This window comes from Scaptodrosophila lebanonensis, unplaced genomic scaffold, assembly GCF_003285725.1.
Source record: "Scaptodrosophila lebanonensis strain 11010-0011.00,11010-0021.00 unplaced genomic scaffold, SlebRS2 tig00000024-arrow-pilon, whole genome shotgun sequence".
NCBI classification, from domain to species: Eukaryota; Metazoa; Arthropoda; class Insecta; order Diptera; family Drosophilidae; genus Scaptodrosophila; species Scaptodrosophila lebanonensis.
Window position 1 is genome coordinate 9,697,841 of NW_022060538.1, and position 25,389 is coordinate 9,723,229.

General features: G+C 34.8%; 1 protein-coding gene and 2 long non-coding RNA genes across 3 annotated transcripts; all 3 read left to right on the top strand.

The window, feature by feature from the left end:
* Positions 1-7,892: 7,892 nt before the first annotated feature.
* LOC115621695 lies at positions 7,893-8,425 on the top strand. The gene is made up of 2 exons (XR_003995289.1): positions 7,893-8,005; positions 8,065-8,425. It is a non-coding gene; the product is annotated as an uncharacterized LOC115621695 (long non-coding RNA).
* A 435-nt stretch (positions 8,426-8,860) lies between these two features.
* Positions 8,861-9,633, top strand: LOC115621685 (circumsporozoite protein-like). Its single transcript, XM_030515395.1, has 2 exons — positions 8,861-9,007; positions 9,068-9,633. The coding sequence occupies exon 2, from the start codon at positions 9,112-9,114 to the stop codon at positions 9,607-9,609; it is 498 nt and encodes a 165-aa protein (XP_030371255.1). The 5' UTR covers positions 8,861-9,007; positions 9,068-9,111; the 3' UTR covers positions 9,610-9,633.
* A 3,707-nt stretch (positions 9,634-13,340) lies between these two features.
* On the top strand, positions 13,341-13,851 carry LOC115621719. Its single transcript, XR_003995291.1, has 2 exons — positions 13,341-13,444; positions 13,509-13,851. It is a non-coding gene; the product is annotated as an uncharacterized LOC115621719 (long non-coding RNA).
* The last annotated feature ends 11,538 nt before the right edge of the window (positions 13,852-25,389 follow it).

Here is a 25,389-nt window from a genome sequence, read left to right on the forward strand (position 1 = left end):
TATGCAATTCATTTACTTCTGCCCTTTTCATTAGGTTGTGATGGACTTGAACTGAAATGTGTGTTCAAAGAAAGGGAAAAAACGTACATGGCTCTATCGGCTCACTCATAATAATCTCTCACTTCCCTTAGTGCTAGCGAAACATCTTTGCCACCTCATTCAATGAAACTTATACCTTCGGATTTCATAAAGCCACATTGTTAACGGTAACTACTGATGCCGTTGCCTACAGCAATGCAGGCAGCCAACAAAATCTTCTTGTTGCCAAACCAGAAAAAAAGAAAGGAACAAAATAAACGTATTTATGAAATGAGCCGAAGCATATGAGGCCCAGGTAAGTCCTTAGCTTCTGTGCGTCGCAGGTCGGAGTTGTCTAAATTCCTGGAGGCCAAAATGCGCACAGCTCCTCACATCGTTGTGTACATGGGTTTATGTCTACCTGTGGCAAGTAACAACACCAATCTGTGTCATGTTTGTCCGTCGCTGATCCAAACTTGCTGCGTGTAGCTCATTAGGTGCAGCTTATTAGTCGAACAGCATCAGCAGCAGCAACTCTCCGAAAAGTTATGCATGTTTGGCATATAGATACAATTTTAACAAGCATTAAGCTGGAGTTTTAATTCCGTAACGAAGCCCATGTAGGTAAGCAACAACGTTTCTTAGTGGAAGTAGATACACATGTTAGTAAGGCATTTTGCCTTGAAAAGAACAAAACAGATTAATCTAAAAATTGAGAATACTCTGGAAATTTTAAGTACTATTCAAATTTATTTATACTATAAACAATTTGAAAAGCTTCTTTCAGTAAAAAATAAACATTTTCAAATATTGAATTAAATTTATTAAATAGGCGTTTTAGGATTTATTTTATGGAAATATTATAAAATAATATAATAATAACACAAATTTGTCATCGCTGCATTGATTTTAATATAAATTTGAAATCGGTTCTTTAGAAGTTTTTTGGAGACGAAGTCAGCAGCAGACAAGGTTGCCAAAGCTGCTGAAAATAAATATTATGATACATTCCAAAAGTTTATATTAAACTTAATTTGATTCTTTTTATATAATATTTAAATATTCCAAAAAATAATGCTTAAATAGCTTTGAAATTTATTTGGTTCCATCAAGATCTTTGGCCATTTTTACAAGTAGATGTGAAAGTTGAAACAAACTCTGAGATACACTTATCAAATTAAACATTTATGGATGCTATATAATAGTGTTAGTACTTTGTTTTAGTTTTTGGTAATTATTTCATAAAACTTTTGATCATTTGTACTTTGGATATTTGAAAAGGTAATTATTTTATTTTCATTTCTTTAAATAAAAAGTTTAGACTGCTTCTTAATAAGTTTATGTTTATTAATTGTAAGTGTTATTGAAAGTATGATACCAGTTTCTCGGTAATCGGTCCTTTGCCAAAATAAAACTTTTTAGGTCACCCTACAAATACATTTTAAATTATGTTCTGCAAAGTTTTCCGAAGGCCTCTAGCAACCCTAATTGAATATAACGTTAGAAATGTTATCATTTACAAATATTCAATCATCAATATTGGCGATTCGAATTAAAATTGAAAAAGACAACTTGGGGCTTTAATTACATATTATATTTCTCTTTAAATTAGCCTCTTCTTATACTGTACGGCGCTTGCGGAAATATCTGCAACTGGAAAACAATTACATAATTGTTTGATTATTGCGTAGCTTTAGTATTTAATAAGATAGTTTAACTGGATTGACAAGTTGGACAACTTACTGCATGTGCTCATAATATTAATATACGTATCTAAATCGAACTACAAAATGCTTAACGTTGTTATGGAAACTAAAGCAAATTCACATTTGAATTATTATTTTATTTTGAAATATTATATTGCTTCTAGAGATAGGAATGCTTTAAATTATTTTTGCTGATATTATTTCAGCAAATCAAGCCGAAAGCCTATAATAATATCTGTTTCCTATAAATACAAACATGCATTCTTAATTACTTCAATGTCAGCTAGAGCGTAAATATTTTTGTTTTATTGCTGTGGAACCATTTAATGGCTTGTCCACCAATGTTTGTGCAGGACATATCGAAATGCAACAGTAGCAAACAAATCAAATATTAGGTTTGAAATTAAACAAAAACACAAACACAATCAAAAACCTGCAAAATACCCTTATACAGATATATATACATATATATATTTGTATATACATACGTGTGTGTGTGTGGGTGGCATAGCAATGGCATAGCAATGGTAATGCAAATACTAATTGAAACCAAACATGTTGATCATGTTGTCTGCTGTTACAGCTGGTCGTTTGGTTGACTGATTGGCGGCACTCCTTGATGCAACGTTTAGGCCTTTTTAAGAGGACACAGCAAAATCACTAAACTAAGCAATGTTACCGGATGCTGATACTCGTGTTTGTGTCTGTGTGTGTGTGTTTGTGTTTGTGAGATTGCTTAAAGCTTTGATGAACATTACGTCGCATGCAGGAGGAGCAACACCAATATCAGCAGCTGCATCTATTACCACAAACAGCAACAGAAACAGAAACACAAACACAAACAGAACGCTTTGAGGCCCTTCAATCATTTCGACTCTTGATGTTGCTTGAATTTCGACTAGGTAGCAATTACTGTTTGCTTATGCATTTGTTGCTGTTGTTGGCGTCGTTGTTGCAGCATTGCTGGCCAGCAAAGAAGTAAAATTGAAATTTGAAATTCATAATTCAATTGAACGTGTGCTTGGCAGCACAAAAACATTGAAGAACAAACGAAATGCCACATGGAATGGTTTGAACTGGCTAAGAATTGGTAAATGGCAACAATATGCTACCCGAGGCAACAAAATATTGTGTCTGCGCATATGTTCGTATATGTCTCACTCTGTGTGTGTGTGTGTGTGTGTGTGTGTGTGTGTGTGTGTGTGTGTGTGTGTGTGTGTGTGTGTGCGCGTTAATTGCATGCAATTTTTGTTTTACTTAATGGCAGCAGCTACAGTTTGAAAGCATGTGCCATGCTGTCTGGCATTGCAATTTCATTTGTATGCTTCCAATTCAGCTTTCTGCCAAACACACAATAACACATACTCGTGTACATTTGGATGACAAAAAATAGTCAGCAAATATATATAAATTAAGTAATACGTATGTATATATTGAAATGGCAGCTACGTTGTCAGAGGCCCGTTTGCAGACATTTTTGTTTAAAATGCATAAATCATCAAATGCTGCAGTGTCATAAACGTAACTATGCAAAAGTTACAATAAATACGAGTAGATAGCACACTTGCTCCATTTCTTGCTCCCTCGTTTTCTCCCTAAGTGTGTGAGTGGGTTTGTTTGTGTGTGTGTGTGAGCGTATATGAAAATCCAAGACAGGATATTATTATTTTGTGAACACAGCAAAAATCAGTAAAAGCAGTAAAACAAAAAAAAACAAAAAACAAAAAAAATGAAAATATAAAATCCCATGCAAGAACGTGCAAATCAAAGGCAAAAAGCACAACACTAGATACGTTCAAGCCATCCGCTGCAAGAGGGCGACTAAAGTTTTAGAATTTCTATTATCTTTGGGAATGGCAGAGTAAAAAGTATTCCCGTTCTATCCTACATATAGAACTTATTCCCTTAAAAATGCCGCCCCGCCTTCGTAATGTTTTGCAAAAAAACCTAAAGCGGAACTTGTTTTAATTCGATTTTGTGATAAATATAGAAAATTAAAAAATTGCTTTCTCTTCAAATTATCGGCATTCATAACTGGAGTTATTTTTGAAATAAATCATAACCATTTTAAAGAATTTCTATTCAATATATACAATCAATGTACAGCACCCTGCCTGCTGAATTCTTAAAACATTATCTTATGAGATACTACAATTCATTTCTTATAATTCGAAAACTCATTTCAATAGCTCCATTCATTTCAGAAAACTCCGAATATTATACTTTCAAAAGATTTTTAACATTTTAAAAAATATGTATAAACATTTTTATATGGATTTTCCTTAAAGAAGTAAATACTATCCGTCGCAAGTGTATGCCAAAAGCATAGCGGACACAACGATTTCCAGGGAAATTACAAGCTACCCCTCCTCAAAAATGTGTACGATTTGGGATAGATCCTACTTCAGAGTGATTTTTTCAATCACCGCTCCTCTACGATATGGTATTCCAATTTTTGTGAATCCTAAGATTTCGTTCAGACATTTTAATTTGTCCAACAGTCTGCTTTTAGTTCTTTGAACATTAGGTACAAGTCATATTAATATATTGATCAAATGTTTATGTAATATTTAATAATCATGTGATTTTCGTTACTGCCTGCTCTATTTATGTCTGATATCTGTATTTAACTTACAATAGTTAGTTACCTATTGCTGTCTTCAATACTTAGATTTCATTTAAAATATGTTTAGCAATCACCCTGCTGTATATATATTTCCGTGTGTGTGTGTGTTCAGCGCAATAAATCTGCAAGGACAGTCATAAATATTGATTTCAAAATTGTCTCCTCGCATGTCCGTGTGTATGTATGTGTGTGTGTGTGTGTGTGTGTACGGTCCACGCACCATTCACCCGTTTAGATATGTCGTTTGTATTAGCTGCAGAAATGAAAATCTGTTTCGAATAGCATTTTTGCCTTCTACCTTTTGCCGACCATAGTGTGCCGTTCCTGTTGTTGTTTTTGTTGTTGTTGTTGCTGTTGCATGTGTGTTCCAGTGAAGTGTAATTTGCAGTTGCCATGCTAGTCTCTGTTATTGTTTTGCTGGCAAACCACTTTTCTACTCTAAACAAGGATATAATCAATTTTAAATATTGTTTGGAATATGAAGAAGTATTTAACTTATAGAGAGTTTTTAATATAAGTGTTTGGAATATTTAAAACTCTAAAGGAAATCAAGAAATTAAGCTCGAAATTTGGTATCATCCGATGCAACATGCATAGAGCTTTATCAGAGACACCAAATAATGATTATTAATTTTTTATCGCTCGTTAAATTTAAAAACTGTAAGATCGAAGACAGCTGAAAGTAAAATATAATGCAGAAAGGGATTCCTCAATCAGGAAATTATAAAATATCAAACGGAAATGTTAAAAGCAGATAAGTTTAATTATAGCTGAGCATATTTTTTACTCTCATCTATTCTGCTGTTGAGCTCAAATTTCTTCAAATCGCAAGAAAGAAGGAAAGCTCTATTTGTACGTTTTATACCCTTTATAGGAAAAATTTGTAAACTATCGATTCCTAAATTTTTAAAATATTGAAAAACATATTTATGAGGTATGGGTTTTTAAGACCGTTTTATAAAATTAAGAAGAACTTTTTTCAAGTTAAGTTGTCGGAGAATTAGGAGAGCATTTCTAATTCGACATTTTAAGAAAACATTGATATTTTTTCTAAATGCTTTGAAAAAACAAAACTAAAATAAACTAAAATCAATTTGTATAAATTACTTATAAATGAAAATATACGTATTTTATAGTTGTTATATTCTTAATTTTCAAAAAACTTTATAAAAAAGAGTTTTCTCAATAAATTTCGCTTTCTTTAGTTAAAGTAGAGATTGCAATCAATTCTAATAAGATATGATACTTTTTTTTTTTAATGTTTTTGACGTTTTGATGTTTTTGAAGTATTTTTTTTCGTAAGAGTAAACAATTTTCGACGTCGCAAATAATATAGTTTTTGCTGCTTTGTTGCTCCTTTTCGCTTCGTTGAAACGTATTTGTGACTCCCACTATCTGTTTTAAGCTCGACTTCTCCCCATTTATCTATCTGTGTGTCTGTATATGTATTGAACTCATAGCTTCAGTACGTTTCCAATCCGTTTTCTCTTTTGATGCTTTCATCATTTGCCGTCATTCCGTTGTTGCCGCAAGCGTCTTGGGTCCATTCCACCAATGGCTTCATTTCATCTCATATCATCTGAAGTGCAGTTGTAGTTGCAGTTTGGGCAGCAAGTTTCGAATTTATGATCCGTCACAGACTTTAGAATTATGGGCAATGGGTTTTAGTCATGCCAACTGCCAGGTACATACATACATACGTACATACATTCTCATAGCAATTGAAATTAAAGTCATAACTCAATGCGCACTCGAGCTGGTTGCTGGACATCACATCTTGTGGCTTAAAGCGAAAGCTTGACCACATCCCTTGCTTCCATGAAGGCAGCTGTTTAATGGCCTTTCATGTGTGCCACAGGCAGAGCTAATCTGACCTACCGGGGCAGCAGCCAGGGCAGTTACATTAAAATGCCTCTGCCTTTGTCTTTGTCTCTATGTCTCGTCCAAGTTGGCACAGCTGGCTGGGATCTTTGTCCTTTTATTGGCTTGCTGTGTGCTGCCATGAAATTGAACTTCTACGAGTTTATGTATGGGGGATATCAGGATGTGTGAGTATGTTTCGGTGCGCCAGTCTAGTTGGCAATTTCGGTTATAAAAATGTCATCGCACTCATCACTGAATGCTGCCGCATTACGTGCTTTTATTTGTGCGTATTTTTGCATTCCTCTGGGAACCGTCAGGCCATTTTGTCGATCTGTCACTTACGACTTTGCCTTATCAGTACTGGCATGCTACTAGCATGAGTTGTTGTCCTTTATATAATGGCATTTTATTAGGCGTAAATGAAGTGAAACTTGTCGCTACTTTTATGTATAGTCGAAAAATAAGAACAAAATTAAAGACAAAACAAAATTATAGTTACCATTTAAATTTGTATTAAAATATGGGTTATTTTCTCCTTTAAGCTCTAATTTATTTGTTGTAAAAGCCTAAGCCTTTGAATCGAGCCAGAGTTGACCGAAGTCGTAGCCTAAGCGATATTATTTTAGTCTTTGTAAATGATTTTATTTATTCAACATGTTTCTTATAAGCCTTAACTTTAGTAGCAATTTCTTTTGTATATAAACAGTTTTTTTTTTGTAGACAAAGTTATTAAATAAATAAATTATTCGTATACCTATAGGCACCAGAGTTCATGTTTACTTAAAAGAAATGCTTATGTTCTTATTTTTATGCCACATTTAAACTCCTAAATGTCCACTAGTTTTTTCGTGGGGATTGGTCATTTTCTTGTAAACATAGGTAATGAATTTATTGCACTTGATGTCTTGCAGGCTGTCCACAAATCCACTCTTTCCTACTTTAAAAACTACTAAGGGCTTTCTAGTAATATATTCTGTATAAGGTATAATAAAGGCATAAAAAAGGAGTCGTAGCAGACCTCACAAACTATATAAAATCTAGTCAGTATGCTGAGGAAAGAGAACTCGCATTCCATGAGTGTTATGTGAGATTTCGTAGAGTTTTTTTTGTGCAGGAATTAATGAAAATGAAATGTAGGTAAAATCATTCAATGGCTTTTTAATCTAAAAACACAAAGTAGTCTTTCCAAAAAGGACAAAAAAAATTAATTTAATTTTTTTCAGTAGCATGATTTTAATAAATTTTGCTACTTTAATTAAAAGAATCTTTTTTTGCACGAACTCTAAAGTCTCTATTAGAGAAAGAATGAAAGAGAAGTGAAATGCGCAAATTTATTAAATAAACGACAATTGGAGTTTCTTCTTTAAAAATTTTGTGTAGCTAAGAGTAGTAAGAGTATTTGTTAGCTTGTGACTACCGAAACATGTCACATAAATGGCTCTTCTAATTCTTAATATACTTTTCACACCCACTTAATAGCTTTCGTCATGACACTTCCAATATAACAGTTGTATTTTTTATTAAGTTCACAACTTTTGCAGTAGCAATGAGAGTTGTAGAAGCTGGAATTTGGGGTCAGTGTTAAATAAAATTAGTCAGTTATAGATTGATAGTGATGTTTGGTTATTTGTAGCACTCTTTAGTTCATTTTGGGCGTCCTCTTGTAGGGATCATTACTGTCCTTATAAAAATAAACCAGTCTGCGTTTTCGATGGCATCTGTAGAAGAGAATATCCAGATTTCTGCGCTGTTGCATATTTAAGCTGTCGAAATGAAGAGCAAGGCAAACCTCGTAAGTTAAATGTGCCCCAAAAATCCACAGGTAATATTAAATTTCATGCCTTTCATAAGCTATTCGACAGAAAAGGCTAGGAAAGTGTGATCGTAGGGCGCATAGGTGCGTTCCGGGAGATGCTTTTCGATATACAGGTTCACCACCATCAGGAGCTAATGATGAAGGTGAAGGTGAAGGTGGAGGACAGGGTACCAGTACTACCCAAGAGCCAAAGGAAACAAATGCCCCTGAAGCTTCACAGGAGCCAAGTACCCCTGCGCCACAACCAGATGCTAGTTCCCGTTCAGGTGGAAAAGAAAATCCTAAAGCTGATAAAATTCCTAATGATGAACATGAAGAGGAACCAACCACACCAAATCAATTAGAATAAGCATTTAAAAAGAAGAGCTTTATTAAACTGCACCCCAAAATGTTTTAGTTTCATGTTTCAATTGGATTAGTCATATTATGTTTCCTTTTTGTCCTTACTGGGCCCCTAACTGAATTGTATGTGAGACTTTGGAAAGTTGTTTAAAAAGATTTAACAGGAATATTTTGAATTTCTCTTTGAACACTTTCAGTACCTGCGGTAGCTAAAGAGTATCTGTTAGTTAAGACATATTTATCAGCCTAAGGTTTCATTGTACAAGCAAACAACCTAACCGTTTCTAATTCATGAAATACTTTTCACACCCACATACTATAGTAATTACTTTCGTCATACCACTTCGTATATAAAAGTTGTATCTATATTACTTTTTGCCATTACTTTACAGTAAAAATGAGAGGCGTGGATGCTGGAATTTGGTGTAAGTGTAAAGCAAAATTATTTTTTAAAGGCTAATGGTGATGTTTGGCTATTTGTAGCACTTTTCATTTGGTACTCATCTTGTAAGGACCGTTATTGTCCTTTAAAAAATCAACCAGTCTGCATTTTCGATGGCATCTGTAGTAGACAATATCCAGATTTTTGCGCAGTTGAAGTTTTAAACTGCGAAAATGCAAAGAGGGGCAAGCCTCGTAAGTTAAATGGACCCCTAAAATCTAAAGTTAATACAAATTCCATTGCCTTTCAAATAGCTATTCGACGAAAGATTCTAGGAAAGTGTGGTCGTAAGGCGCATATGTGCACTCCAGATGATGCTTATCGTTATACATGGCCACCACAATCTGGAAAAGGTACTGCGAAACCTGAAGCTGGAAAATGTACTTCGAAACCGGTAGCTGGAAAAGGTACTTCGAAACCGGTAGCTGGAAAAGGTACTTCGAAACCGGTAGCTGGCAAAGGTACTCCGAAACCTGAAGCTGGCAAAGGTACTACGAAACCTGAAGCTGGCAAAGGTACTACGAAACCTGAAGCTCTAACAGAGACTCCGAAACCTGAAGCTAGCAAAGGTACTACGAAGCCTGAAGCTGGAACACAAACTCCGCAACCTGTGGCTGAAACAGCTGCCCCGCAAACTGAGGCTGTAACAGCTGCCCCGCAAACTGAGGCTGTAACAGCTGCCCCGCAAACTGAGGCTGGAGCAACTACTTCGAGCCCTGTAAAAACTACAACTGAAGAAAAAATTGAAAATGATGATCAGGCGGAAGAAGAAACCACTCCAACTTCTAGAGATTAATTTATGAAGGAAAACTTGAATAAAATCCACCGCAAAACGTCCTAATTTCATGTTTCAATTACGTCATAAATTTTCGGCTACACCCGTACACCCCCAGCACCATACGCGATACGTTTAGATAGACGAACATATTCCAATATACGTGTACATGGGCTTATATTTTATGACAAGCCAATGCAGCCCTATTGAAATTTAAAGCCCGTTGGCAACTTGTCACGATTTACAGCCGGCCTTTTCAGCAGCGCGCACTGGCCCGCACAAAATATGAGCCAATATAAAACCAATAAACCACGAGCAATACGAGTCTGACGACAACAACAACAACAACAGCAATAGCAGTAGTAGTGGCAAAAACAAGAATCACAGCAGCACTTACTGCAACAACATATAGAATTCCATGTATAACAAAATCAAATCGTTCTAAAACGGAAATACGGCTTTTGTGCCATATTAAAAGGTATCCGTATGCTGTGGCGGACAGCGTAGCTGGTGAATGAAAATTTATTAGGGGGAGCATGCACGCAGAAAAATTGTGGTTAACATTGCAAAACGGATTTGAATACAAATTCGTTATATTTTTATAAAATGTGTACATTTTTTGCCACTCGTTAGTGTTGTTTTGAAGGCAGTTAGCAGCTGCGATTAATAATTTCTTTACGAACTGTGCATTCTTATTTTTTAAATTTTAAAGAAACACTAGCCTTTCACAAATTGTTCTTTTTCTAAAATATAAATGTTTAATCTTAATACTATTATGCCACTTGAATCGTATCGTTTGAAGCCGTCGATGCAAGACAGTAGCTAAATAGTTTGCACCTTGTTAGCCATATAGTATTGGGATATTTTTCGACGAATTGTAAATTTAAATTGATTTAGTTAAAATATCTTAATTTTTTATTATTACTGATGTTATGCTGTGTTCTGCTGGCTCTGATTAGGGCACAAGTTCTAAGGGTTTTGGTTTTGATGCTCGCTCCGGAACTGTTTTCAGTGCCAAAACTGTTTTATTTACTGCTGCTAACTTACTAGGAATCAGTTATACTTAGTACTTGTTCCAGTATTGCTATTAATATTAATTCCTGTGCTGGTTCCTTCGCTTGTAAAGACAGAGTTTTTGGGTAAGGAAATACGAAGCTAAAAGCTAAATAGTTAATAAAAGAAATATTATTTGTAATAAATGATAATTATTAAATACAATTTGCATCTATCATTGTTTATATCTCCATTCATTGAATGATGTTCTACAGGCATATCCCATACCAGTACTGGCATTACATTTGGTTCCAAGTTCAGCTTTAATTATACACTTTAAACAAATATACGTTTTACTACCATTTTGCATTTATTGCTACGTTAAGTTGAAACCCGCATTAACACCTCGTTATTTCGTAACAATATTGCCATCTGTACGAGAGCGAAAATACTAAAATATCATTACTATAGATATATTTTAATTCCTTTTTTTTGAGTGTATTTGAATCTTGGAACTGCTTGAGAGAAGCGGAAAGGTAAATGTCTATTGTTGAGTGAATTATTATAATGGACAAGAAATTAAATTATAAATTGCATTAGCCTAGGCGCTAGCCCCGATCAAATGACCACACTATGGCGCACAGCCAATAAGAGTAACAGCAGCAACAACAACAACTGCAAGAGGTAGAACAACATGAACTGTATCAGCAACTTTGACCAACCATAAACATTAATAACCAATATGGCGAGAGGCAGTTTTGCCGCCCGAAGAACAGCTAGGCATGCTGGCAGCTCACAAGACAAGCGTGTGAAGCGCATAAACAAGCCACAGTGTCGAGCCACCTTGCAAAGCCACTTTTACAATTTATGGCAGAGTTCGCGAGCAAGAAAAACGAGAAAAAAATATGGCGTTGAACAGCCAAAAAGCTAAAGCAAAGTTTTCTTTTTCTTTTCTGTTATTTTTTTGTTTTTTTTATTTTTTTGTGATACCACCCTTTCCTCTTTGGCAGCCGTTGGTTGGCTTTACGCCGATGATGCATTGATGTGGATTTAGAGCTAAAAAGGTTTGTGCGGCTTGCAACGCTGCGCTTAGGCTGACAGCCATTTGGCCTTTTGGCGCATAATAAATTTCTTCGACGCGCGTGTCTACAGTTTAATTTATCATCAAATGCTTGCAATCACGGCGCCCAGTGAAAGACGCGGAATTTATTGGCTCTGGCGCCCCTAAGAGCTGTTCGAGCTCTAGCACCTACTCCGCCATGGGCTTGGATCCGCAGCTTTCGCCCTGGATGGGTGCAAGTTGACGGACTGGCTGTCCAACAAGTTGATGTGCATAATTTATTTGAAATTCGTTTTCTGCTCGTAGTTTTCCATTTATGACGCTTGTGAATGAAATCAAATCGCGTAATAAAAGATCCTATAAGGTCTGCAAAGGTATGCATGCGGTTGGGTCGTGATGATTGCTGGTCAGTTTTTGTAATTGCTGCAACTTTTGAGTGACGGCTGGATTGATTTATTTGGATTTTTAAAAATACAGTAACTATGATAGTGTGAAGAATATAAATCTAATGCCGCAACTAATATAAATTCTTCCATCTTTATGGTCATACTAAAGGTTGTGTACTATAGAAAAAGTTGTTAATATAGCAAAAATTATTGCTCCCCTGTAATTTTGTTGTGGTTCTGTATTACTATTTACGACAGTAATGAATATAGCTTCAAAATTATATTAACTTTTAACAGTTTTCATTTAGGTGTTAATCATTTTTTTATAAATATAGTGTACAAAAGCATTTTTTAAAAATAATTAACTTTTATTACAAAATTTATGTAAGTAAAAGTGGAGATATTAAGCTAAAAAATAAAACTGTGCTTTTTGTTCAAAATCCCTTAAGATTAGAACGCAAAAAGCATTTCCATAGCAGTAGTTATATTAAAAAAAGAATGCAATTCAATTTAGTTCTACTTACTTGTATAAGCAGTAGTCTGTTTTTGAAAGATCTATTTTAAGTTTAGTGTCTTTTAACACTGGAACAAAGCAGGATTTGTGAAATCCTTGAATAGTAGTTAGACAACGTTCAGAGTGCAGAAATTCGCTAAGTTGTTGGTCGATAAAAGCCAAAAATAATGCTGGTTTTCAGTCATTCCAAGATAAACTTTAATGCGTTGTCAATAGCTAAGGCTTCCAGCATAAGCTCTGATTGCCCTCATCTAAGGATTCATCATAGCTTACTCTTAAGAGCAGAAATAGAAATGAAAATTTCTTTCAGTTTTGAAGATGTATACTTAAAAAGAGGGCGCTTGAAAGTAGCGTCTCATAATTGGATAGAAATTAACGTTAAATTAAACTCAAATGCTTAATACTGCTCAATATTTTGTATTAGCAATGCGTTGGGCTTAGTTCTTATAGTAAGTGGCATTGGGGAGCGACTGTATTGTGTTTGAATCGGTTTACTATATAAAGTATAAGTATATACTTATAAATTGTGTTTGTGTTTTATCTTTCGACATGGTCCGTGCTAAATCTTAACAAGCTTCATGGTTTCATTTGCATGGCTGACACTTCTTCAAGCAGCTTCGAAACAGTTGGACATGACTTTGAAGCAAAAATGAAATTTGATGTAGTTATATTTTTCGGTTAGTAGGTAAATGAATATAAATATAATGAATGTGTTGTTTGATTAATTTTCTTCTGCAGCATTAATTTGTGCTTGTGTTGCTAAAAAAAAGCCTATTTGTTACCGTGACTGTCCATACTATGTCGATCCTGTCTGTGCTTTCGATGGTATCTGCTTTAAGTCATTTAAAAATCGGTGCACAGTAGAAATCCAAAACTGCAAAAACAAAATATATGGAAGACCGGGTAAATTATTCAAATTATACACAGATTGTACTCGAATAATGTATTAACATGAACTTCATGAAAGATTTTGCAAAACGTCGACCAGGACGGTGTGGGGACAGAAAGCGGTGCTCACAATTGGATGAATGGCGCTATCATGGCGTGAGAACAGAACCATGGGAACCGCCTGTAGGGCGCACAACTGAAAAACCTACTATTCCTGGATTCGTAAGCACTCCTGAATCAGCTAACACTCCTGAATCAGCTAACACTCCTGAACCACCTACCACTACTGCGGCACCATAAACTTCACAGCTGTTCATGTTATTAAGTTTATTAATTTAGAAGGCAAGTGTATTGATTAACTTCTTAGTGTGCCTGAAATTAGGCATATCATAAATAAAAACAGGATACTTTGGATCCTTTAATAACCCTCTCAAAATAAATAAATGCCAAAAAATATTGTTCATCAAAACTTAGTGTAATTAATTTGATTTTTTATTTCTATTTCAAAAATTGTTGTGTTTATGTTTTAGTCACAGTTTTGTTTAAAAGTGAATTAAATTCCTTCACAACTTTATACAACATTACCTAAATTATATAGGAAAGCCGTAAAGAGAAATGCAGAGTATTTGATTTCAATACAAAAGTATGAATCAGCCAGAAATATTCACCTAATTTACGGTCAAATACCTACTTATTATTATTACAGACTTATTATTATTATTTGATACAGACTTTTCGGTTAGTATAAATGAATGGAGTGAAATATTAATAAATTATTAAGGGTTTGAGTTTGACTTGCACAAATAAAACGAAGAGTTAACATTTGAAGCACAATTCCAAAGAGCAGGCAATTTAAAAAAGTTGGTTTCTCTCGTAATCCACAACTGCAAAATAAGTTAATCGGAAAGGATAGTAAACTATAATATGGAATGCATACAAATATCAACAGTACCTGTATTTTATCAAATATAATTTTCTTCACGTCGTTATGGGAATTGTGATCTTAAAAAGGTATGTAAGAATGGGTGAATGCATTTATGCAGCATGGAATAGTTTAACAAATGTAAGCCTTTAGGTGGAAAATATTTATAAATTAAATTTAAAATAAAATATGCGTTCGTTATTGAGTCTAAGCCTGATAGTTGTAACCCACAACGAGAGGTAGACTACAAGTTTTATAAAAATGATCAGTAAGGCGGGGAAATAAGCAAGCAATGATATATTTTTTCTCAATAACTTACTTCAATTGTGCAACTTTAGTTAATCAACCTTTTATATAACTTTCGTAATCGTGTGGCTGCTGAATCTTCTCTGAACATACTTCTATTTAATTTATACTTTTTTTAGAAAAGATTTAGTGTAATATATTGCTAAAACATTTTAAAATTGATTAAAAGAATACATATTACGTAGAATATATATAGTTAATGTTCATTAGTTTGAATCTTTATTTTCGATTTTTGCTTTACATTTCAAATTTGTTCACTTTCCCCATCTGTTGGCATTTGCGAGCTCGATTGTGTATTTCCCTGGCTGGCCTTGTTTGTTAACTCAAAAAAAGCCTTTACAAATTCCATTATATTTTTGTGTGTTTTGCGGCAATATTTGCTTGTAATTGGTTATTTATTGAAGTTACTCGCATGTACTCGTACTCGCATGTATACTGAGTTTTGTCTTTTGAGGTCGCTTAGCGATTTTTGTTTTTTTGATGGGGGAGTGGGATGCAAAGATTCGAAATTTGTAAGAATAATAATTGAATTTTCGATGTAAGAAATTGTGTGCACAGAGAATACAAAGCGAATGCTAATTTGGTTGCCGGTTTGCCACGGTGGCGTATACGTAATGCATGTAAACAAATCAAACAGCTCCCAAACGTATGCAACGAAATTCTAATTGAATTTGGAGTTATATGTTTTAAAATAAACATAAGATATGTACAAGATGGTGCAATTTATTTGTAAATTAAACAGGCGGAGCTATTCTCTTAGGCTTAAGGCAGTCTTTGCGAATATTTTTAATGATAGGGGTCATAAAATATTGCATGTACTTGGATCTGAGGAACGAATTTATATAAAATGTTTTAAAATCGATGACAAGTGTTGTACAAATAGAGCAAGTCATGGAAATCACAAATAAAGGCTCTGTCATAATTTGGAGCATTCGATAATAGCACAAGCAACGAAAAGTTGCGCTCGCAGATGAGACTGGCAAGATGATAATAATGATGATGACGATGATGCTGCTGTCATTACTATTGCTGCTGATGCTGATAATAATAAAAAGCATCGCTTCGATAGGCAACGCTTCAAATCAAGCAGAAAAATGCTACCGTGTCTGACTAGCTTGCCAGGCATTAGGCTCTAGACTGTAATCTGTGTATATGTGTCTGTAACATTTCATTACGTTCGACATGACGGCGCGCATGTGAAGCACGTAACAAGTTTAAATTGCGCTCGTTGACTGTTGACTGTTAGCTAAGCACGTATGTATGTGTGTGTGTGTGTGTCTGGCCAAGTCATGCCGCATGCCATGAGCTGCCGCTATCGAAGCAGAAAAGTGTATTTATATGTAACGGAAATGATGCTGCACTTATGCGCCGCTTTTTAGCACCAAAGCAAATGATCAGCTATGCGATATGCTTGGGCCACGGCCATAGGAGTTAAGTTCCTGTGCGCCAGTTGTAAGCATTTGGCCAGAACTATGACTTCGCGAGCGCATATTGGAGATGAAAGCGTGAAAAAGTCAATCGATTTAGAGAGTAGAAATTGCTAAAGTTAGAGAAAATTGCAATATATTATTTAATTTTATTCCTTAAAACAATAATTTGTATATTCCATAAAAGCCTAGAATCTAATCTACTAAGCTTTATATTGTTTTTTGGGCTTACGCCCAAAATAGGAATGAATATTAAATAGAAAAGAAAACTAATGCCTAAAAATCTAGTAGAATAGAAAAAGTCTGCAGTTAAAATACACAAAATTATATTCTTTTAGTATTAAATGTCTTCGAATTAAAGTGCTTTTGTTTAGCATCTGAAAGATAAGTTATGATTGGTCACTTTTGAAGAATATGTAAGAAATATTTATATTTGTTCAATATTATTTATCAGTTTAAATAGTAAAGGTAAAATTAAATCTAGCAGTAACGAAGGTAATTAGGCTAGAAATTCGTTGTACTCTTGTATGCCCATTACAAAAACTTCCATTATTGTCATTCGTTTTATATTTGAGAATATTTATTGTGGGTTTATTAAATGTTGCAATCCGCAAAACCCCTTTTTCGTTTTCAAAAGGAATGTGTCTCCAAACCAGCTATTATCAGTGGGAGTTGTATACTACAATAAAATTTTGTTTAAATTCACTGATCAGTCGAGAAAGTAAATCTTTTAGTTTTCAAGTTGATTTTAAATTCTGAATGGCTGTTAGATATAAGAAATTCTGTGTCTTTTAGTTGAAGCTTTAACAAAATGTCAATGTCAAATAAAAGTATTTTTATATGTTGCAGATCTCGTGCTTACTAAATATTATAACTCATTGCATCTAATACTCACGATTACACCACTAAACATTTATAAGTATTAACATTAAAGCTTTGATATTCCATGCCAATAGATGCTGGAGATAGTGAGACGTCGTGGAGGATGCTCTTCCCTTAAATAGGCAGCCACGGTAGTCCGGGCTGCAATTGTGACGATAAGCGCTATATTATCGCTAATTGTAAGTGAAGCAAAAACGCTGCAAAGTCTATAAATGGCATAAATTCAAGTAAATACAGTTTATATATCGTGTCTGTGTGTTTGTGTGTGGCAAAATAAAAACGTGCACGAGTGGCAATTCATGGGCATTAACATTACTTTTTATGTAGTTGAATTGATGTGTGTCGTGAATGTGAGTGTTGTGTGCGTGTCTGGCTGCCTGCTTATCTCTTTACCTTTTGTGTATGGCTGTGATTTCATTCGCATTTATTTATTTACATTTCTTTCATGCATTTAAGCGTCTAATTTATGCGCACGAAGAAATTTGCACCACATCACTTTTTTATTGCCTGCATCTCTATGACTGACTCGGATTTATGGTGGCATTTTTTATACTCTTTGCTCTCTTTCCAAGCTAAAATTACAGATCACACATAGAATCTTTTCACTTTTGTAATGCCACTTAAATACACATATACTAGAGGAAAACAATTTATTCTAAGGCGCTGTAGTTTTATTCTTTAAGATTCATTTTTCATTAATTACGAGTCTATATTAAATCGACTGCTTAATACGCATTATTATATATAAAAAAAAACATAAAATTGTAAGATATAAAAAATGTAAAATTTAATTTAAAATATATCCATTTAAGATGCCAGAAAATGGCCGAATGGCATTTCTTTAACCATTGTTATGAAGCCACCAATTCTATCAAGGTCCAAATGAGAAATGATTCGTTATTAGACAGAAAATGCTGCACTATTCTATCAAGACTCTGAACGGGACACAGCGAACTAAATCACAAACAAGTCCTTAATAGGGCCAGCAAACCTAACTACCCAGTCTGTGGGGCGATCCCCTAATACAACACCAACAACAATCTGTCCCAAAGAAACTATTCAATAGAACACGATAATCCAAAAAAATTAATTTTTTTCAAACTTGTAAACTCTTCCTCAAGTTGTAAATTTTTATTTCAAAAGTCGATGTTTTAGTAGTTAGTTATTATATTATGAATAATTATAAATAGTAAAGTATGCCTAAAATAAATAAATAAAATAACTTTTTTAACTTTTAGCTTTTTTAACGCCTTAAAAAGAATTCTGAATTCTGAATTTTGTTTTTATTTATTCTTTTATTTTATATTCTTCAACTTATTTCTAGTACGAGTTATCTTCATACAAGTATTCAATATACAGTGTGTCCAGACATTATCTTCTTTTAAAATTCCATACATCGTTAAATACTACACAACGTTAAATACCATACTTCGTTGAATTCAAATATCAACAAATAAAAACACGTATATAATAAATGCTTACAAATAGAAAGGCTTTAAAAGAAAAACTTATTATATTTGTTATTTGCAATGAAATATATATTGAAAAGTTCTTTACCTTACAGTAATATTTTTTGTTTGTTTGTTCGCTTGACAAAAAATATGCGTATAAAAGTGTAGAAGTTAAATTTAAACAAATGTTTCTTGCCATCCAGCATTTAATTCACCAAATCCCTATTCCATGTGAGTTCAAGTCCTCCTGATTTGTTTTTCTTGTTTGCGAAGAGAATTTCCACAGCATAACCTTAACAGCTATTTGTTTTTGAGTTTAAATGCAACGAAGTTATTGCTTTCTTATCAGTTTTTGGCCCTGCCATTGCCACGAGGGGCCTGTGCACACCTTTCACCCCAAATATGCGTTTGGAAATTTGTCGACTGTGTCGCATTTTATGGCGCCCCTGTTGCAAGTTCCCAGGAGTGCCTGTCTGTGTATACTCGTATAGTGTGTGTTGGCTGCCTGGCGCAAATTAAATTATTATCTGTGGGATTTTGGCAGGCGTAATAAATAAATTTCATAGGAATACTCACACATATAGCACATATAGGGGGAGAGATAGATATGTACGCTTGGAAGTATTATTTTTATAGCTGGTTACAGGCTGGTGGGAATGGCTTGAGTATTTTGCTGGGGTTGGTTCGTTTTGTTTGCAGAGCGCACACCATTTGCATTTATTGTAATAGCCAAAAGTTTGTTCATATCAAAGTCATGCATACTGTTAAGCATTAAAACCTGCAGCAGTTATAGCCCACACACAGATAGACATATATGTACATCAGTACAGGTAGACAGCGAAACGTAGCGCTTTTCATGCATGTTAATGTTGCGTATACGTAATATTTTTGGTGGGCCAGGTAGTGCATATGCATGCATATGTATATACCATATGGTTATATGTGCGATGTAACAGTGCTCAAGTCAAATATTTGAGCAGCGCCAAAAACGGCATACAAATGTGTAACCAACACGCTATTTGCTTAAGGCAAAGCACACACCCTGACACTCACAGATACATACCTCCACCCACAGTATACAAACATGTGCACCTATATGTGTAGTATGAGTGTATGAGTGTGTATGAAGGCCGGCAAACAGTCGTGTAGCGGTTGAGTGCAAATAAAAATCTTGCAAAAAGGTGAAACGTGTATTAAATAATTCCTTTGTCGAGCACATTTTAATCGTGCCACTGCAACAACAAACACAATGTTAGCGCCCTCAAAAAAAAAAAAAAAAAAAACGAATAGAAGAGTTGCAGACAACAGGAGCTGGGAAGATGGGGAGGGAGTAAGGAAACAGAAACTGCCCAGCGGACATAGCAAACAAAACGTGCGCGTTTCGTTTTGTCAGCGCGCCCTCTAAAAAACTGCAAACTTTGTAAAACGCTTGGCAGACCAAAAATAAAAAATATAAAAACAAAAATGAAAACCTCTGCCAATACTGTTGTTGCTGTTATCATTGTTGTTGTTGTTGTTGTTCCCCTGATGTCCACGTAGGAGCGCAACGATTTTGTTCTGGCATACCAAGTGAGTGGCCAGTCGAAAGGGCTAGAATGGAGCAGAGTTGAACGGTTTAAGCCTAGCAAATAAATGACAGCAATGCAACGGTTTGACAGGCGTGTGAAGAAATATTTCTGCATGTGTGCGTTCTTCGCAAAATAAAAAATAAACAAAAATAAGAACTAAAAACATGGAACAGCGCAAAACAAATAAAATGAAAATCTACAAATGGCGTTGCTTACTCCTTTTGTCATGACTACTCGTATGGTTGTTTCTGTCTGTGTGTGTTTGTGTGCCGTTTTTATAACCGCTACGTGTTGGTAGGCACGTGTGTGTGCGCTCGTTGCGGTTTTGTGGGCATCAGCAGTGAAGGTAAAAGGCAGCTACGCCATCTTTTTATTTATTTATTGTTTTTGTCTGTGCTGCTGCATTGATGTTATTAGTGTTGTCGCTTTTATTGCTGTTATATTCGTTATTGCAGTTGTTGTTGTTGTACTTTTTTGTTACCATTACACTGCTGCTGCTGCAATAAAGAATTACAGACACACACACACACACACACACACACACACACACACACACCAGATTCTGTAACGTCAGCTTGCGACAGTCAGCACTATTTCATATGCCCTTCAATATTGTTTGTTTGTGTGTATTGTATGGGGATTAGCGAGCACAATTTTTTATTTTTTTTTAAATTTTAAATCGAAATATGTAATCGAGCTCTTCAAGCTGTGTACATGTTTTTGTTGGATTTGCATTTTATCGCCTTTATTGCTCTTCAATTGTTTTAAAGGAAGAATGCCACTATTTTACTTAATATTTTAATTAATTATTAATTAATTATTCTTTAAATGCTTCTAGCCGTTAATTCAAACTTAATGTTCCATTCCCAATGTAACAAGATCGCGATGTGTTCGCATATTCCATTTGACATCGTCAGTCCTTTGCAATCCTTTCACCTGAATAAACTTATAGTTCTTAACTATAAAACGCAGTTGTAGTTCTCTCTTTTCTTTACGTTCGTCGGGGCCTTACTTGTGTCGATAGGTCTTATCTATTTGATATAGCTCAATACTGTTTTTCTCAGTCCACAAATATTGCACCAACATTATTTGTCGATCGTAAAGTTTTCAAGAATATTTTGTTTTTGATTTTCATGCTTTTTTTTGTTTAATCTTAGTTTTTAAAATTATATTTATCATTTCCTGTTTCTTTTTATTTATTTGTTAATTGATCATGTATTTTATAGCTGTGAGTCAAGGCATAATTTGACATGCAAATAAAATCCTCTCTTCGTGCATCGTGGTTCACAATCTTAATTTCTGATTCTTCCTTTGTATTTGCTTATTCGTATAAATTTCTTAATTTCTTCTTTCTTCAATATCTATAAATTTCAATTCTATGTTCGTCTTATGTATTTTTTATAGCCTGTACCCAAAGGGTGAAAGGCTATACTAGTTTTGTGCGCATGTATGTAACACGCCTCCTTCTGTGGCGTGGCAGACCCCACAAAGTATATATATTCTTGATCAGGATGAGAAGACGAGTCGATATAGCCATGTCCGTCTGACCGTCTGTCCGTCTGTCTGTATGAGCGCAAGGATCTCAGTAAGTACAAGAGCTAGGATAACCAAAATTGGTATCAAGGTTCCTATAAGCCCTAGGCAGAACGAGTTTGTTTATTTTTTCTGATACACCCCCCCACTCCCCCGCAATTCGTATTTTTTCTTATAACTTCCGTAATTCTCGGAATTTTGAAATCAATTCTGGTAGGTACATCCAGTTAGTACTAATGTGTCCGTGTGCCAAATTTCATCATGATAGGTCAATTCTGAAGAAAGTTATAGCCATAAGTAAAATCGCTGCTCATGCGCTGCATGCAGCTCTGTCGGCAGCGCTGCCCGCAGCTGTTGTTGTTGTTGCTGCTTTGGTTCAACTTTGTGCTGCATACATACACGCATATAAACACGCATAGGTACGTGATGTAAATGTATGCTGTTTAAACTGAACATAAACATGTATTTAATTTAATTAATTATTTTAATTAATTCATTCATTCATTTTTTTTAATAATTTAATTTTAAAAATTTTTTTTTTTTTTTTAATTTTACCTTTTTGTGGAGAGTACAGGCTATTTTACTGTCGGGCTTGCTCGACTGTAGCATTCTATCTTGTTTACTGTTGGTGCTGTCCCGATAGCGTGGATGGATGTGTTTGGTGGTTATTAAAAAGACCACGACGTTGAAGGCATGTATTTCGGGGAGTTCGTTGAGTTACTTCGAGGGTTATGCCCTCGCCATGAGTGGGGCTTGAACCCACGACCTCTTGTTTGATGTGCCGTGCGCTATCCACTGTGTATGTCTTATGTATCAGTTGTTGAATATTCCATTTTCAGCGATGGAATAAATTATTTTTATACCCTGTACCCGTAGGGTAATCAGGGTATATTAGGTTTGTGCAAAGTATGTAACATACAGAAGGAAGCATCTCCGACCCCATAAAGTATATATATTCTTGATCAGCATGACGAAAGAAATCGATCTAGACATGTCCGTCCGTCCGTCCGTCTGTCCGTCTGTTCGTCTGGATGAACGCGAGGATCTCAGAAACTATAAAAGCTAGAATAACCAAATTTGGCATCCAGATTCTCCTAGGTCCGAGTAAGGACGAGTTTATGTTTTTTTTTTTAATTTTCCCGCCCTTCCCCCGCTACAGAATTTCGTCAATACCGTCCACATTTCAAATGCTACCTAAACCAAACTTTGCACACATATTTTATATATAACTGTTGTTCAAAATTTTATTCAATTCGGTCAATTCTAAGAAAAGTTATTAGCGAAACAAATTCTCGCCAGTACAACCCCCACAAACTGCAGCAACAAGTTCGCTCTTCTTCTTCCTCTTTTTGTTGCTGCTATGGGCGCATATAACTCAGTGACGGAAGTTTACCTGGGTACAGGGTATTACACTGTCGGGCTTGCTCGACTGTAGCGTTCTCTCTTGTTATTTTTATTTCAATTTATTCCAATATGTGAAAAATGTTATCGCGTTGCGTTTACTTTCTCATTTTTTAGGGAATGAAGCAAGCGAATAGATGAAGAAGATTTAACAGATTCAGACGATGAACTATTACACTCTTGGCATATTCTTTTCATTGCTTTGGGATGGGATGTAGGGGTAAGCTATATATCTTTAATCTGTATTTAAGATCTGTCCTGAGTTGGAAAATTCTCCAATTTTTTAATAACCATGTTTCAACCGTCAGGTTGCGACCTACATTTTGGGATTGCCGCTAGCTCGTTAAGCAATGCCAGGCCGATTAATGCATTCTAGAATTCTAAGAATTTGGCAAACATTTAAAATTAGAAGCAATACAAACCCTACGTTCTCGATAATTAATGAAATACTCTATTAAATAAAGTCCATTTTACATGACCTCCCTTTTCATTTTTATGTGCAAATAAAATACTTTATCTAAATGCACACAAAAAGCACCATTTCATAAATGTCATTATCGAATATCAAGTGGATGATTATAATAAAGTGGATTTAAGTGCATTAAGTCATTGAAATATAATGTTTGTGGCATATTTTGTTTGGAATGCAACAAAGACAAAATGCATTTATTTTTCAAAATACATTTTTAGATCAGAACATGTCGCATGTTTGGCTCCAGCTAATTTATTTATATAATTATTAATTGTATAGTCATTTTGACATTTAGAGCATTTGATGGAATACGCATACAAAAGTTGAGTTGATTTTTGTTGTTGTTGTTGGTTGATTAAATGAAAATTGATACAACGAGCAATCAAATGAGTGGAATTTATTGAAAAAATGTCCCACAAATCGATTTAAATACATTGTTGAGGAATATTTATAAAAAAATATTAATATGTTGAAAGAAATAAGCTCAGTCAATTACGGCCACTTGAACTGCACAGCTCGAGCTAATTCATTTATATGATTATGGAATAAATTTGTTGGGTGTAGAATCCTTTAAAATTTTACTATTCTAAAGAAAACAGATTGTATTTTAATGAAAATTGAGACAAGGAGTAGCCAAATGAATAGAGTTTATTGAAAAATATTCGTACAAAGATAATTAAATAATGGCAGTTATATGTTTTTAGAATTATTGTGTGCACTATGCTGGAATAAATAAGTACAACATATTGAAGGGCTAAGTCAAGTATTAGCTTGGTCAATTTCTGACACTTGAACTACATGCTTGAAATAAATTTAATGAATACACAAAAGGCGTAATGTGCCAATCAATATAGTACAAGTGTGTATGTGTGTGTGTGTGGCTGTGTGGTTTTGGTTTTCAAGCAATTACTTTACAATTTTCGGTTGGCTGGGAAAACTTCATTGTTGACAATGCGGCGAACTACAATAACAAAAACAAACAAACAAAACAATTAATAAATTTGCCATGCTTAGTCGACTTTGGGGAAATCTTTGCATAAAATATAATACGAAAGTGCCACAAAACCAAATAAAATGTACACTAAATGAGAAGAAAACGAATGACCAACGAGTGTGGGGGAAAATGGGTTAACAGCCTTGACTCTAGACGATCCATTTTCAGCCACCAAATGAGCCAACACCTGAGTTTGGGCGACAATGACAACAAAAGCATTGCCACAACAATGGCAACAACAGACGGTGAGGGAAACCAAACTACAATAATAACAAACAGGACAACAATTGCCAGCACTTTTGTTGGCTTCTCATTAAAGATTCAGTTTGGTTTCATGGGAGAATTAAATCTTGACAAGGCAGCAGATACTTAGCTAGTTTTAAAGAAATTTATGCACACAACTGTATTAAGTGGTGGAGGGGGGGGGGGGGGGGGGGGTGGGTGTGGCTTGTCTCTAAAATGAAGTTTAAAGTTGCACAAAATATTTTCATATACCATGACTTTGCATAAGACATTTTGTGTCAGTAATGTTAAGTGCTTGTTGGTTTGCTACGCTTTTGCATATTTTATGTGACAACTTGTGATTTGTTGGTGGCTTTGGTTGATGCTTTAGCTCCTGTTCTTGTTTCTAGTGCCTTTTGTGGGTTTGTGGGTTTGTTTGTTGTTTTCTGCCATTCCAAATGAATTTTGTGTGTTGTGACCGATCGAAGCCGAGTTCAATTGCTGTTGCTGGCCAGCATCCTTGCCAGAGCTCTCACGCATGCTAAAGGCCGTAAGTATTTTAGAGCGGCAAACGCTAACTGTTGCTTTATATTTCTACACTAGGCAACACATTTCAGCAAATCAGATCATTAACTTTATGGTACTTGACACTTTAGATGGAGCAAACATTTTAATAATAGTTAGTTATATATTGATGTTTCATTTAAAGCATACACTTGTCTGCTTCTACTTGTAATTGGCTGTGAATCTATTGGAATCTATTTAAAATTTCAAACTTACTG

Excerpts from the sequence above, each read along its gene's own strand:
- LOC115621685 (XM_030515395.1), top strand. The coding sequence starts at position 9,112 with ATGTGCACTCCAGATGATGCTTATCGTTATACATGGCCACCACAATCT.